The sequence below is a fragment of the Colletotrichum godetiae genome (assembly GCF_030913485.1).
Source record: "Colletotrichum godetiae strain CBS 193.32 chromosome Unknown BDP55scaffold_12, whole genome shotgun sequence".
Classification (NCBI taxonomy): Eukaryota; Fungi; Ascomycota; class Sordariomycetes; order Glomerellales; family Glomerellaceae; genus Colletotrichum; species Colletotrichum godetiae.
Genome location: NW_026851260.1, coordinates 501385 through 516683, shown reverse-complemented (window position 1 = coordinate 516683; position 15299 = coordinate 501385). Strand labels below are relative to the sequence as shown.

At 53.9% G+C, this 15299-nt stretch overlaps 5 protein-coding genes across 5 annotated transcripts; 3 read left to right on the top strand and 2 right to left on the bottom strand.

The window, feature by feature from the left end:
- Window positions 1-299: 299 nt before the first annotated feature.
- BDP55DRAFT_657374 (riboflavin synthase) lies at window positions 300-1305 on the top strand. Its single transcript, XM_060574407.1, has 2 exons — window positions 300-483; window positions 561-1305. The coding sequence occupies exons 1-2, from the start codon at window positions 453-455 to the stop codon at window positions 1226-1228; spliced, it is 699 nt and encodes a 232-aa protein (XP_060431973.1). The 5' UTR covers window positions 300-452; the 3' UTR covers window positions 1229-1305.
- A 465-nt stretch (window positions 1306-1770) lies between these two features.
- Window positions 1771-3537, bottom strand: BDP55DRAFT_548291 (crossover junction endonuclease MUS81; the record flags this gene model as incomplete). Its single annotated transcript, XM_060568821.1, has 1 exon — window positions 1771-3537. One exon carries the CDS (start codon window positions 3535-3537, stop codon window positions 1771-1773), a length of 1767 nt encoding a protein of 588 aa, XP_060431972.1.
- Window positions 3538-4533: 996 nt separating this feature from the next.
- Window positions 4534-6499, top strand: BDP55DRAFT_63107 (phosphoglucomutase/phosphomannomutase domain-containing protein). The gene is made up of 2 exons (XM_060572245.1): window positions 4534-5410; window positions 5466-6499. The coding sequence occupies exons 1-2, from the start codon at window positions 4649-4651 to the stop codon at window positions 6324-6326; spliced, it is 1623 nt and encodes a 540-aa protein (XP_060431971.1). The 5' UTR covers window positions 4534-4648; the 3' UTR covers window positions 6327-6499.
- Window positions 6500-7730: 1231 nt separating this feature from the next.
- On the bottom strand, window positions 7731-11162 carry BDP55DRAFT_692394 (uncharacterized protein; the record flags this gene model as incomplete). The annotated part of the gene is made up of 2 exons (XM_060577111.1): window positions 7731-10572; window positions 10702-11162. 2 exons carry the CDS (start codon window positions 11160-11162, stop codon window positions 7731-7733), a joined length of 3303 nt encoding a protein of 1100 aa, XP_060431970.1.
- A 1701-nt stretch (window positions 11163-12863) lies between these two features.
- Window positions 12864-13919, top strand: BDP55DRAFT_738944 (uncharacterized protein; the record flags this gene model as incomplete). The annotated part of the gene is made up of 1 exon (XM_060580392.1): window positions 12864-13919. The coding sequence occupies exon 1, from the start codon at window positions 13269-13271 to the stop codon at window positions 13917-13919; it is 651 nt and encodes a 216-aa protein (XP_060431969.1). The 5' UTR covers window positions 12864-13268.
- Window positions 13920-15299: the final 1380 nt, after the last annotated feature.

Sequence of the window (15299 nt, the reverse complement as noted above, 5' to 3'; positions counted from 1 at the left end):
CGCCATGCTTAGTAATACACACGGCGTACCTCTTAAGCACAAATCTAGCGTCAAGCGCCGTACAAGAACTTTATTGATATGAGCTAACGGAATGGTCCGATACAGAGAGATTCAGATGTTCCGTTGATCGGATGAAGGAACGCATAGGCAATGAATTGGAACATCGGAATCACGAGGAATGCATTGGGCGCTGGCATATGTAATCAGGCCAGTGTCTCTGAGTGGATAGCGGCATCGCCCGTTATAGAAAGTGGGGGAAGGGGATTGTGCTTGGAGGGGTCACTCTGATTAGACGTCCATAGCTTCCGACAGCTTTCAATGACTTCTCATCTCAGCTCATCTCACTCACTCAATTCAACACCAACACCTCTCATTGACGTAGCTTCATAGCCTTTATATCCATCGAGTTTCGAATTCTCACCACTGTACTGAGCAATCGAATAACCGCAATCATGTTCACCGGCATCGTCGAGGAAATCGGAGGTCCGGACCCCTCACCTTTCACACTTGACTCACCCCTCACCACACCCTGTGAATACCCTCAACTAACATCCGTCCAGTCGTCTCCGAACTCAACCCCAACGACGAGACAGGAGGCACCTCCCTCACAATCACCCTCCCCGAGTCCTCCACCCTTCTCTCAGACTGCCACCTCGGCGACTCAATCGCCATCAACGGCGTCTGCCTCACCGTCACATCCTTCGAGCCCTCCGGCCCCCCCTCCTTCAAGGTCGGCGTCGCCCCCGAGACCCTGCGCATCACCAACCTCGGCTCCCTGGTCAAGGATTCCCGCGCCAACCTCGAGCGCGCCGTTCGCGCCGACACCCGCATGGGCGGCCATTTCGTCCAGGGCCACGTCGACACCACGGCCACCATCCTGGCCGTCACGCCCGACGGCAACGCCCTCACGTTCCGCTTCGCGCCGCGGGACAAGGCTGTTCTGCGCTACATCATCTACAAGGGCTACGTCGCGCTCGACGGCACGAGCTTGACCGTGACGCAGGTCAATGACGAGGAAGGCTGGTGGGAGGTCATGTTGATTAGCTACACGCAGGAAAAGGTTGTCGTCGCGAGCAAGAAGCCCGGTGATACCGTCAACATTGAGGTTGACATGATGGCAAAGTATGCGGAGAAGAGCCTCGCGGGGTACCTTGGCGGTGCTGGCAGCGCTCCGTTGGAGAGAATGGTTGAGCGGATCGTGGCTCAGGGACTTGGTGGCAGGTCTTGAGGAGAGAGTGTATGTATGTATGTAATGAAAAGAAAACGTCATTCCTAGGTTTTTATATGAGCTTCTTTTTACAGCTACCATGAGTTATTCTAAAAAACTCTTTGTTTGTACAAGCTGCCCTTTGCCATTCGACGAATGTGAATGGGCATCCGGCGTGTCACCTGGAGGTGGTTGGAGTCCCCGCAAAGTCGTCCAACAAGAGCGATGTACAACAACTACCATCACTGACGACACAAAAGCCATCAACCAACGAGTATCAAAGTGCAAAAGCCCAGCCCCTTTCACGGGGGGCCTACGAAATCCCAGGTGACTCTTCTTCCTATTCCTCAAATGTAAAGATGCGAGGATTTTCACGAGACTCAAAGTCGTGACCTGTGAGTGGGGGGCAATCCAAACGAGGACGTTCCCCGCGACGCCATAGGCCTTGGTGAAAGGATAATCTCCTTTTCCTTCCTTAAGGGTTGGGTGGTGCGCGTGACCCGGATATGTGATGAGTCTATGACTGCTGGCTGTATATTCGCAATAGGGATATTCATTCATAATTAGGCATCGCCCCAGACCTCGGCTAGCCGTTGACTGACGGCCTTGGCAATTTTCTTGCGCCCTACAAGGTTGGGTAGTCCGCTAATAACCATCTCCCGTTTCCTCTTGAGCCCTTGCTCCCCTGAACCGCACTCCTGAAACGCTTTGATGAAATCATGCGGTGTCTTCCACCGCTTCTGAATCTCCAAAGCCTTCTCTCCCGTAATGCCCCTAGTCGTCATGAGCATTTTGAGGTAAACATCTCGCAGGGTCATCATGTCCGACTTGGACGCCAACGACGCGAAGGCTGCGTAGGTGATGTAGTAATTTGTCGTAGGCTCCTTCTCTCGGAGGTGTTCCAGCAACGGCAAGTAGTTTTGCGCTGTCAAGACCGGGGTCGGTATGACCAAAAGAGGCTTACATTCGTACATCTTCTTGAGCATGAATGTCATCCGCGCAAGGTACCGGATTGTATCGTCCATCTTCTGGGTCTTCTTCAAAAAGTAGCCATTAACTACTTGTGTAGAAGCGGTGGCCGATTGAACCATTTCCTCAATCTTGGAGAAATATGCTGAGTCTAAGGAAATTTCCTCAACGATGTAGACGACGTGCTTGACCCCGGATTTCCGAAGTCGAAATTTCTGCTCGTGAAAACGGCCGTCCTTGATACTGCTAACAAGATCGTCTAGTCGCTTGCGCTCGACAATCCAATCTAGCACAACCTCGTCTCCCTCTGCGCCATGTCGGGATAGGGCGGTGGGATCGTGGCATCTGGCAATCCATTGCGCGTCGCCGACGTCCAGAGCTCGCATGATAGGTTTTACGCCCTTTTTGGTGAGCTCGTCTTGCATGTAGTCGCGATCCTTGACTGCTCGAACTTCGCGGATGTCAAGGGCGAGATGAACAGTGAAAGAGCCGGGCGCGAGCCGAATCGGGTCGAAGTTTGGTAACGATGCCTCATCCGAAACCGCTGGTCCGTTCGCGACGACGCCTTCGTATTCTGATGTCGTTCTTGGCCATTCCACTGGCTCGACAGATGGCGAAGCTTCTCTATTCAACGGTAGGGAGGTTGGGTTAACCCCCGTTGCAAGACCGGCATGCGTGCTGGGGCCTGCAACATTATTGTCGGCTGCACCGCTTGCCTCTGTGGTCTTTTTGATGCGTTCAGCAACTTCCCATCCCTCATCAGTAAGAGAGTACCGCCTCTGTGGACGGCCTTTCTCACACACGAGGTCTTTTTCGATGAGAGTCTTCATCGAGTTCCACGCCGTGTAGGACTTGCTAGGGTCACTGGGCGCTGAGAAGGATGCGTCGCAGTTTTCCTGGGCCAACTCTATGAGATTGACTTTGGTTAATCCGAATTGAACACCCTTATCGAGCGCGGCGAGTGATACCAGGAGAGCGTAGGCGCCGGAACGATAAGTTGGGACGTAAGGCTTTGCCTTGCGTGCCTTCTTGGGTGGAGGGGGCTCGTCATCTTCAGCAGCGCCGCCGAGGGATGTGTGGTCTTCCCTGGACAGCCGTGGGTTCTTAGGCATGGGCAAACCGTTTGACTCGCAATGCTCTTTTAGCTTATCGGTCAAACGTGAAGAGAGCTTGTCACCGAAGCCCTTGAGCTGGGTGAGCTGGCGTGGATGTTTGAAGGTGATAGGACATGCCTTGAGAGATTCGTAGGCATTTCGATAGGTGGAGGTGCTCTTCATGTTTCGTTCTCTCGCAGTATCCAGCCACTCCTTGACCCAGTCAAGGAGCAGGGGATTAGCGTATTGCTCGTGTTCGCCAGCCATGGTGCTGCCGTGATGTTGGAGGATCCTCGGCGTACTTCGAAGGTCATTGCCAAGAGCTCAGCGTAGAAGAGAGCATCTCTGCCGGCAAGCATGCAGCCAGGCTGGGCAGTACGATTTCCAAAATTGCACCAAAAATGCCCTAAAATGCAGTTGTCAACCTAGATGCCGAACGTGCCTCGCCGGCTAGAAAGGGGTGAGGGACAGAGGGTGGGGAGGAAGGAAACTTGGAGTCGCGACGCGTAGACACGCCAAGTAGTGGCACTTGGCTTAGAGTGGTCATCACGAATTCACGTGATATGAGGTACAGTGCATTTGACTTCGGTGCCAGGACCATCCAGTGTTCTGAGCGCTGAGTGCGCCGATCACCTCCTTAGTGCGTGACAAAATAATCCGCCGCAGATTTATCCTACTCACTCTTCTTAATCACTACTATACCATTACTGTTGTTCTGGTCAATACTTGGGAAACACAAAACTGGAATTTATTTCATCGGGGATATCCTGAGATAGTTCAAATATGCAAAAAGAACAGTCCCATCAGTATCCAAGGTGATGGAAAGCAGTTGTCGGGATGTGTTGAGCGGCAGTTTAGGTACTGTGTTACCCACTTGTGCCCCTCATGGACGCTGAGGAGGGGCAATCCGGGCTGCGACCCCACTCCTTCCTGTTGCGGTGTGCTGCATCCATCCAGCGCCCAGTCTGACTTGCATGATTGCATCACGGGCAATGGCTACGGCGGGGACTGCCTGTTGAGCTCGCTGCTGTTCTCGCATGAGGTAACTGGTGGGGAGCTGAGGTGAGCCTGGCAGTACCAGGTACAGTTGGTAAGCAGTTGAAAGTTGAGTGGAGGAAACAGCACACTGGAATGGCGGCCTCTGCATCCAGTTTCCAGGTCAGCAAGTAAGGTACGGTAAGGTAGGCAAACTGCCACCCTCCATTTCTCTCCACTGTTTCCTCGTAAACATCCCCAGCTCTAATTACCTACTACGTTGCCTCTTTCTCTCCCTCCTTCTTCACCCCCGGCCATCGTTCTTCCAACACGTCAAACTCCCTTTTGAAATTGCCTCGTTCCGTTGTCCACCATAGCCACTCGCTTGAGCACACCGCCCGCCATGTCGGACGAGAAGATCATCGCCGCTTCGCAGAAGCACCCCATCGTGCCGAACCACACCTTCAAGTATGGCACTGCGGGGTTCCGGATGAAGGCTGATCTCCTCGACGGTGTTACTTTCCGTGTCGGTCTGCTCGCCGGCCTGCGCAGTCGCAAGCTCAATGGCCAGGCCATTGGCGTCATGATCACGGCTAGCCACAATCCCGCTGCCGATAATGGTGTCAAGGTTGTTGACCCCATGGGCGACATGCTCGAGCAGGAGTGGGAGTCGTATGCTACTAAGCTCGTCAACAGCTCCTCGGACCAAGAGCTAGTCGATAACTACAAGGCCCTGGCCTCCCAGCTCCGCATCAACCTGTCCGACCCTGCTCGCGTCGTTTACGGTCGAGACACACGTCCTTCGGGTCACAAGCTTGTCGCTGCCCTAGCCGATTCCTTTGAGGCTACCGGCGTTGAGTACACCGACTACAAGATTCTCACCACTCCCCAGCTCCACTACCTCACCCGATGCGTCAACACCGAGGGCACACCACAGTCGTATGGCAAGGTCAGCGAGACTGGCTACTACGAGAAGTTTGCCGACGCTTTCGTCAAGGCCCTCAAGGGCCGCAAGGTCGACGGGCAATTGACCATTGACTGCTCCAACGGCGTTGGTGGCCCCAAGTTGACCGAGTTCCTGAAGCACGTCCCCAAGGATGTCACTGGCTTTGACGTCAAGGTCGTCAACGACGATGTTCTCCGCCCCGAGGTCCTCAACCTCGACGTAAGTCGCATCGCACCGCACCCGAACCACTCTGCGCCTTAACTAACTTGCGCAGTGCGGTGCAGACTTCGTCAAGACCAAGCAGCGTGCCCCTGCTTCTCCCAAGCCCGTTCCCGGCGCTCGCTACTGCTCCTTTGACGGTGACGCCGATCGCCTGATCTACTACTACACCGATCCGGACACCGGCTTCTTCATGCTCGACGGCGACCGGATATCCACCTTGGCCGCCTCCTTTATTGGCGATCTGGTCCGCTCCGCCGGCCTAGAGAAGGACTTGCGCACTGGTGTCGTCCAGACCGCTTATGCCAACGGTGCTAGCACCAACTACATTGAGAAGCATCTCGGATTGCCCGTCGTTTGCACGCCCACCGGCGTCAAGCACTTGCACCATGCTGCTCTCAAATTCGACATCGGGCCCTACTTCGAGGCCAACGGCCACGGCACTGTCATCTTCAGCCAAGACGCCATGCGTGCTTTCAGCGAGACAAAGCCCCAGTCCCCCGCACAGAAGGATGCCCTCGAGACCCTCGCCGCCGTTGGCAACCTTATCAACCAGACAGTTGGCGATGCGCTCTCGGATATGTTGATGGTGGAGGTGATTCTCGCTCACAAGGGCTGGACTCTCAAGGACTGGGCTTCAACCTACTCGGACCTTCCCAACCGACTGGTCCGTGTCGAGGTTGGCAACAAAGATGCATTCCAGACCACAGATGCCGAGCGCCGCCTCAGCCATCCTGCGGGAGCTCAGGACGAGATTGATCAGTGTGTTAGAAAGTACACCAGCGCTCGTTCCTTCGCTCGCGCCAGCGGCACCGAAAACGCCTGCCGTGTGTATGCCGAAGCGGCCACCCGGTCCGAGGCTGATGAGCTCGCCAACAAGGTTGCAGGCATCGTGAAGCAGTACGGTGGACTGTAGGCAAGGCCACCTAACTGTCAAAGCAGCTACGATGCACTGTTCATGTAGAGGACAGTTGATGATTGGATTACCTTTCCCCCATTACTTGGACCAAAATTACGGCGGATTTCGTAAAAGCTAGAGCGGACTGGTTACGAGGTGGAAGCTGCCCAAAAAGATGAAACGAACAGAAAACGAGACATTTGATATCCCTAGTCCTTCCCTACTCAAAAAGAAGCGCAGCACATCCCCTTTAGAATTATGAAATGTGACTGAAAAGTGAGCTAAATCACTCCCTAGCTGTCAGTTACCTGCAAGAAGAAGTAAACGAGAACAACGAGAAGAAGCATAGTAAATACAATTTAGATGGCTGGCTGGCCTCATGCAACTCTCCGGGGTCTCCCTGTCCCGGAATGCCCGCTTCGACGATCTGACGTTGATTCTCGCGGCCCGCCTGTTTGGTGTGGCAATCCTCTCCGGCACGTCGGGATTATCTCAATGCACTACCAATCGAATCGATTTCGCTCTCGCCAACGACTCTACCTTGCAAGGCTAGCCATGGAAAGATCATGTCGTGTTACTCACGATAGAATCTAAAGAATGCGTTCCATACAAGTCACATGGAAGCGGATCAAGTTTGTACGATTCAAGTCGTCAATTCTTCTCTATCATACAACAGGCATCCTCGCAACCCTTGACGCTTGCCGGCATCGAACCTTTTTCCATTCTCCCATGGCAAGGCCGCCTTTGTTTTCTTCTCCCTCTGATATTCCTCCTCTTCAATTATTCTGTTTCTTGTTTGTACAATTCTAGCCTCATACCAATTCAACCCAGAGGGACGACCCTTGCAAAAGGACATCCAAGAGCAAACAGGGCAAAAGTAGAAAACATAAACTAGATAACACATTACACAAACACTTCCGTGCTTGCCCGCCCACTAAGTATATATAATAGAGGTATAGAGAGATGTCTGCAGACTGGCGAGACATATATCATGTGCTGTAGCTTTCGGCCGTCAACGGTGCTTTGGTGTAGCACAAAAAAAAAAAAAAAAGAGGGAAGCCCATTCTGTGGAGAATTGTGGCACACTGCCTCATCCCACAGAGATGGTTGTGCTCCGATACCTGCCCAAAACAAAAAATTCAAAAAACGTCGATGTAAGTGATCGATGCGCAATTCGCTTTCCCAATGCATTGTTTGCTCCTTTTCGCAAGAGCCTTCGCAAGAGCCATTGCGGCCACCGTGTTGGTGGCCTAAATATCAAATTTCGAGCGCGTGCGGTGCGACAACTGGAGAATTGTCGAGGGAGTGTCCTGGCCCAGGTGCTCATCCTGAAACAAGGCGCGCCGCATACTGATGACGGGTATAGGAGGCCATGTTATGCCGTGGCACCAACCCCTATCCGAGCCGAGTCGCCTGATTATATCATTGAACTGAGCTGCCGAGTGTCTTGAATCGGTCTTCGAACGCCTTCATTCTCTCCTTTTCCAATTCTTGCTGGATACGTCTGGTCTCACGTCTCGCAGCTTCGCGCTCCTCCTGCAGCGTCAAAACCTCGATTTGAGCAGTACTCATGCGGGCAATGACATCTTGCATCTCAGAGTCGGCAACGGTAAGCGCTGTCTCCAGCTCAACGACCTTGACCCGCAGCCTCTCGATCTGCGTCTCATCTTCGACGGACTGCTTCGGCATGAGACGGGGCGACCGAGGGAACATTGGCGACGGCATCGGGCTGAGACTGGACTTGCGAGGAGAACGAATGCCGCCAGCCCCGGGGGAAGGGCTCATACGGCGCAGCTGAACGCTTTGTGCGTCCTTGAGCTCCTTCAGCTGCTCCTCGTGACGAGCCACACGCTCTTCGGACGAGATCTGAGCAGCTTGCAGTTGCTCCTCCAGATTCTTGAGGCGACTCTGGAGGCGTGTGATGCGGTCGGCGTTGGCCTTGCGGTCGGCATCGCCACGAGCAACGGCTTCTGCGAGGCGCTGGCGGAGCTCAGAGTTCACGAACAGCTGGTTTTGAACTTGGGAGGCGAGTTCCTCAACGCGCTGGGCAGACGTGCGGAGCTCATCAGCAAGAGCGCGCTCGCTCTCGAGATGTGCTACCTCACTGCCGGCCAAGCTTTCCAGTTGGTCTTTGTAAGCCGAAGCCTCTTCCTTCGCGGCATCGCGCTCGAAGACGGCAGACGTCAGGGACTGCTCCAGCCTGTCGAGAGCCAGTCTCGTAGCCTCGTCGCCGACGACCATAGAGCCGCTGCTCTCAAGGTCCTTGATCTTGAGAAGGGAGTCTTTGTAGGCAAGTTGTAGGTCTTGGAAGGCAGCCTCCAAGGATTCCGAAGTGACGGGGACAGACGCAGACTCATAGGTGCTGCCACGAGCCATTGACGGGGGAATGAGAATGTCCTTCTCCTTCAACAGTCCACGGAGTGCAGCGACTTCACCCTCTGCACGATCGAGATCCATCTTAAGGCCGGCGAGGCCCTTCTCCACCTGCCACTTCTGTTCGGCCGCTTCGTCAGCACGGCGACGCAGTACATTGACCTCAACCCTCAGGTTGGAGATGTCCTTGGCGAAGCCAGCTTGTCGTGGAGACGTCACCATCAATCGCTCGCGCTCTACCTCCAAGGTCTTGATCTTCTTTTCATTCTCGCGGTTTTGGAATTCTTGGCGCTCGAGGAGGCTCTTCAGGGCGTTGTGGAGAGCGTCTCTCTGGGCCTCGACGTCTTTCAGGCGCTCTGATAGCTGCTCTCGAGATTCGGTAACGCCAGTCTTAACGGTGTTGGACCTGGTCAATCCCAGGCCTGATGGAGCCTTTTGAAGGATGAATGGCATAGCCGTCACCGAGCTGGAACGGGCAAGGCGAGTCGAGCTGCTGGTCGCACTGCGGGCGCGAGTCTCCGGCTGTGGCGGTGGTCCGGAAGACTTGAGGGCTTTGTTCTCCTGTCTCAGGACTTCCAACTCTTGCTGCATCTTGGATGATTCATAGGTGAGGTTGGCGTACTCGGACGCCTCAGCTTCCAGGCCATCAAGCTTCGACTTTAATTGGGGGACGATCTCGTCGCGAAGGTTGTCTCGCTCATTCGTAGTGCTCTGAAGCTCAACCTTGAGAACGGAGAGAAGGTCTTCAAAGTTGGACTTGACCTGCACTTCCTCTCCAAGTCTGCGGCGCAGATCCTCACATGTGTGCTCCAAGTCTCGGAGGCGGTTGTTGGTGTCCTCATTGTTAATCTGGGCGACGTCCACCTGCGAGGCTTTCTCTGCTAGCTCTTTGATCTGCTGGTCCAGCTCATTTCTTCGTGACCGTTCATCTTGCAGTTTATTGGTCAGCTCCAGGCGCATTGAAGCCTTTTCTTGTTCTGCACGGCGTTGAATCTTCTCAACCTCTTCCTTGCTCTGGTCGTATTCGCTAAACTTGGCAGAGCTATACCCAGAGTCGGAAAAGTAATCGCTAGTCCTCCTGCCGGGGGCTTGTGGGTTATTGATCTCGGACTGGAGTCTGTCGACGAGGTCTTCGAGATCCATTTCGCGCCGAATGGACGATGCCAATTCGGCGCTGATGGCCTTCAGTTCGTCCTCCATCTCTTCGATTTGTAGTGATGGGGCTAGGGAGGAAGGCGGTGGTGTGTATAGGTTCGATTCGCAATATCCAAGCGCGTTTGTCGGTGTCGCATTCCCTTTTCGAGGTTCTGGCAGCAGTGACGGAACTCCGGTTGTGAGAGGGGTGTCATCTGTCAGGGTAGCTCGTCGAGGCGAATTGAGAGGCGATGAGAGAGAGGAGAACTCTGTCGTCGAAGGTGACGGCGAAGAACCCCAGCCGAAGAAGTTGGCTAGCTTGGAAGAGCCTGGTGATTTTGGAAGAGGCTTGTTAATCGAGGGAGTCGGAGTTGATGTAGTAGGCGTGAGTGACTGTCTGAGTTCTATAACTGTGGTGACTGTTTGCGAAGGAATGTCTCGATCCGTGGATAGATTCAGATGGGGAGGAGTAGGTTTGGTAGCGGGTATGGACATGATAGAGTTATCATTAGTGTTGTGACTGTAAATTGACTCGGAATCTTCGTCCGTGTCCTCCTCCTCCTCTTCCTCGATGATCGGCTGAGGAGGTGTCGCTTTCGGTAGCCTCGGAGAAAAGGTTGGGGTGACGTCGGAGGTCAAAAAGGCAGGTTCTGACAGGCCGTCTGAAGGTTTTGTTTGAGGGGATGCAAGGTTGGTGCTTGGGTTGTTTCGTGAAGCAAAGTAAGCCGCGTCGTCTGCCGCGTCGGTAGGTGGGGGTCTGCTTGCAAGAGGTCAAAGTCTGGTTAGCTACTGCAGGTGCTGACAGAGTTGTTTCTTGCCAGGCGAGGGACGACCTGGCAGAGGACCCGGCAAAAGTTGGACGAAGAGGAAAGGCGTTCGGACTCACTGTATGTCAAGCTTCTGGTGAGCGGCTGGTGGCGCGAAGAGAGGGCGAACGTTATTGTCGGAAAACTCATAGAGGGTATGGCTGTCCACAGAGTAGGATCTCGAGAAACGTGTTTCGGGGGCGGCAAAGGCCGAAGGTGACAGTATAGACGGGGTACTGGAACCAGAGCCGGTGCCGTAGCTGGCGGCCAATTGAGAAGCTGTCGAGGAGAGAGGCTTCCGCTTGATTGCCTTGGCGAAGGTAGGCGTCAGGACTTGGACGGGCAAAGTCTGCGATCTGGTACGTCCAGGCGAGGGCGAAGGGGAGGTTGCAGGGCGGTTGGGGTCGCGGTAGGGTGGGCGACCACGGAGGTCATCAGATGAAGCGTTGAGAGTCTCAGGTTTTGAAGGGTCTCCCGTGGCTCTCGGAGGGCGTTCGAGGTGAAGGTTGGGATGAGGTGGGCGAGGGTCGCGGGCCGCCATGATTATGATTAGGGTCGAGATCTGAGCGGCGGTGGCTGTCTCTTTTCATCAGTGTCTTACTCTGGCTTATCTCTGGAGCCAAGTTGCGAGCCAGCAAGAGATGTTCGAGGCCAGGCTCGTTGTCCATTGGGAAAAGGAAGGGCAGAAAGAGGAAATGGAACAGTATTGGGGGATTTTTGGGAGTGCAAATGGTGGAAGAGGCCGCAGGGTGGGATCGCAGATGGCGACTGGCCAAAAAGGGGCCATGCTCGCGCACAGGGACCCTTGGAGATGGTGTGGGGCAGTAGTTGCAGCGTAGCGCTTCTGCTTTGGCGCCATTTCCCGTTTGGGCGCTTGGAGATGGTTCGCCCCAGCAACCCCGGGGCCACTGATATTGGAACCGTACGTGACATCCATGATACGATGGGTGCTGGGGCCGAAACTTGCACTTTTTCTCTTTTTTGAAGTTTGCTGAGCAGAATAGGTCGATCTGGGAGGAGGATCGTGCTGTGATCTTGTGGATAGATGGGTAGGTGGTAGACAGAGGACACAGGGGCCGAGGAAAGGTTCAAGACTTTCAGGTTCCTTTACAGGAGGTGCCAATACGACGTGAGGATCACAAACAGGTAGGTGGGCGTTGTGCGATGCGACTGGCTATTGCACTCTCGATACGCCTTCACCTTGCTACCTAGGTAGATAGAGAGAGTGCTCCCGTGTCGTTTCCGAGGGTTCCCCAATGGCAGTCTAGAACAAAGCATCCAAGCAATCAGCAAATGATGAGAAGATCGAACTTGGTCAAGCGCCCATGTGGACTTGCAGAAGAGGATCCATCCGTCTTTCCCCAAGGCAGGTAAGAAGGTATTACCATGGCTCGTGGAAGGTGGATTGACCAATGGTGGAATGGGAGGCCTTGTTCGCAACATTCAGACACACAGAGGAAACATCCTAGGCGGGTCCAGGAGCAGCAAGGAGCAGCGTTGGTACCTTGCTCTAGCGCCCCTGGCCGGCGGCAGGGGTGAGACAACCGTTTTTTTCGACGAATTCGAACAGGAGCAATTTCAGCCTCCTGCGCTAGACCCGCCCAATCAGGTGAAGCAGTACGTATCCTTTTACTCCTCCATAAGGTACCTTGGTCATACTTCGTGGCATGGAAGGCACCTATACAAGTAGGCTATCGTAAGGTAGTGCGTAGGTACCTTAGTTACGGAGCACTCTTTTCTCCTTCGTCCACTTTCTCTGTCAGCGCCTCGCTCATCTTGTACCCACACGACACCCACGACACCCACTACACGCACGCGCGCACAGTCACCAGTTCCATCACTCTGGTCCGGGACCTGAGCCTGAAGCTCTGTCCACCTCATGTCCTTCCCTTGTCCCTTGTCACTTGTCACTCACTGTCATTCAAGGTTCAGCCATGGCACGGCTGCTAATCGCTTCTTTCCCATGATAACCTCCTTCCTTGCTTCCGTCTGCTCATCCACGGTTTACCCTTCCTTACGGTACCTTACGGATAGCACCCGGCCTCTCACATTCGCACACCGGACGCACCTGTCCCTGCCTATAGCATGCGAATACATACGACGATTTTCCACTATGCATACCCAAAGAGCAGAGCCTCTGCCCTCTGGGAGCCTCCCTTCGTGCCTATGACACCTCCATACTTTCATGATGCATGCATTGTGATGATCAATTCTCACAAACATATCTTCAAGCTGACCTCATCTTACCAATATCATGCAAGCTGCGCATATCCGTCCATGCCCCCATTCAAACATTTCTTCGCACTCCCCGATCATCGATCAATTCTCCCCACTTCGCGGTCACCCGGACTCGACTCGAGTCACTGAACTGCCAAAACACGCTCGACCCGTGTCACTGCCATCGCCATCTTTGACAACAATGCCGACTCGTCTTGTGTTTCGGTCCGCTACCCGACACAACGACAAGAAAGCCAAATCACGACAGCGGTGCCGATGAACTCCCATCCAACTATTAGGGTTCCCGCCTAAAACGCCGGCCAGAGAGACACCAAAGTCAGAACTCAGCCTGCTTGCCGCACACGCGAGGGAACAAACGAAGACCACCTTACTTGGTCTTGGCTCTTTTCCTTCTCTTCTTTTTCTGCCAATGTTTCGTGCGTGTCGTCGAAACGTTGAAACCGTCAGGCTTGCTCCTGCCCAGGACATTCCCCGTCTTCGTCTTGTCAAACCTTCAGCCTCATTTTCGCCTCGCCGCTCAGACTCGACTAACTCTCTTCGCCCTCAAAGAGTTGCAAACGGCCTCGTCCGGTTTCCCGGATCCCACTCAGGGTTACCCTATCTCGAAGGTTCAACCCATTCCTGGTCACTTCTACCACCAGTTGGGGGCAAACACACAGACAAGATCATGCCTCTGCCATCCACTTCATGCTCCAATACCACCAGTTTGGACGCCGATTCCAAACTCTGCATACCCGTCAAAAGTCAACGTCGCCAGCTCGGATCCCTGTCACCTAGCCTAGAATGGCAACTTATGGCTTCTACTGCACAGACGTGCCCACTCTATTCGTTCGAACACATGCTTCAGTCTGCTCGTGCTATTTTACACGATCACTATTCAGATTCTGCCTTCGAACTCGAGCCAGAGAAGAGGGTTGCAACAGCTGCACACTCTGTCCAGCCGCCAGCGAGACCCAGACATGCACTCAAGCTTCCACGGCTTCTGACCAGAATATCGCCGGGTGGGTTCGAAAAGTTCAACTTCAAACCCATCGAACCACACAGCCATGCACGAAACTGATCACGAGAGCGAGACGCCTGCAACTTGGCCCGTGCAATAGTTGCCCTACCATGGGTGATGGAGCTAGCATCGTCTCGCAGATCGTGCAGCTGAGCGACCACCAGTGCCTCTTCCCCTTCAACATCGATGGCAAATAAGCAATTCCCATCTAACTTTGGCGCTATGTACTCTGGCGATTGGTCACCGGGCCACCATATCGTTCCCCAAGATCTGTACAAAGCACCAGATCACACAATGGGATCCCGTAAGGTTGTGGTCCGTGGAGGCGCTGTAATATGCTTTGGCGCCGACAGAGTAATACTCTGTAATTTTCCCCTGGAGCGACTACAGCTGCAATCTCCCCATTGGCCGCCGCTCCAGAGTCGATATTTCTCCAAAATGGACTAGCGCCAGGGACACGCATCTTGATATGTCGAACCCCGGTTCAAAGCGTGTCGAATGAGAACCAAGCTCTCAAAAAATATCTTGCCTTTGTTCTTTCAACTTCGAGATCAGGGGCGCGATCGCTCTCCCCCACAAACTTTCCAGATCTCGGTCACCGAGATACCATGGCCTCTGAGATCTAGAGGAAGCTCTGCCTTTGGTCTCCATCCGCGAAAGCAACTCGGCTTCCTCAAACTATGCCATGGTCTGCGGGCGGAGCACCACGCGACATGAATCGGATTTGACTACGGAGTACCATCCTCCATATAGACGCATTTTCAGGTCGCAGCTATTAGTCTATACGATTGTCTTTGTTTCAAAACATTGACAAAAAAGTAGTCGGAATTACAAGAAATGATACAAGGACGAGCGCTTCCTCACAATCGGTCTCTGCGGATACCTTCATTGACATAATAAACACCGATACGGATAAGGAGCAATGGAAACTAGGTAGCGCGGTCTTTTCCCCAGATGTGTACAAGGCGTGCTTCAACTTCCGAGTCCCCAAGATGACAGCAGGGGTTGTCACGATCTCCAGACTCCAGATGGGTTGCGAAGGATGCGGGCTGCTTAGTTGGTGATCGCCAGTTTACTTTCCCGTCCGGACATCAAAGGCAATGATCAGCGCGGCGATGCCAATAACGTCCGCTGCAACCTACCTTTTCGGGTCGACGGGTAGGAAGATTGACCTCGCACTATAAACACTTGGCTTCTATCCGCAAAGGGAGACATGTCACCCGGCCACGCCCATGTTCGCGGCTATTTCGGGAGTGTACTTCGTACACTGAACACATCCCAGAGACCGCTATCCTAGTCAGCAGGCATCACCACGGCACGTCGAGATACTCATTTCCTTAATCATCAGCCAATATTGATGTGGGCAGCACCGCCTCACTGGGCCTCCAAGCGGGAGCCCGGAGTGGGCTCAAATTGCACCTCGGATGTTCCACCAGATAT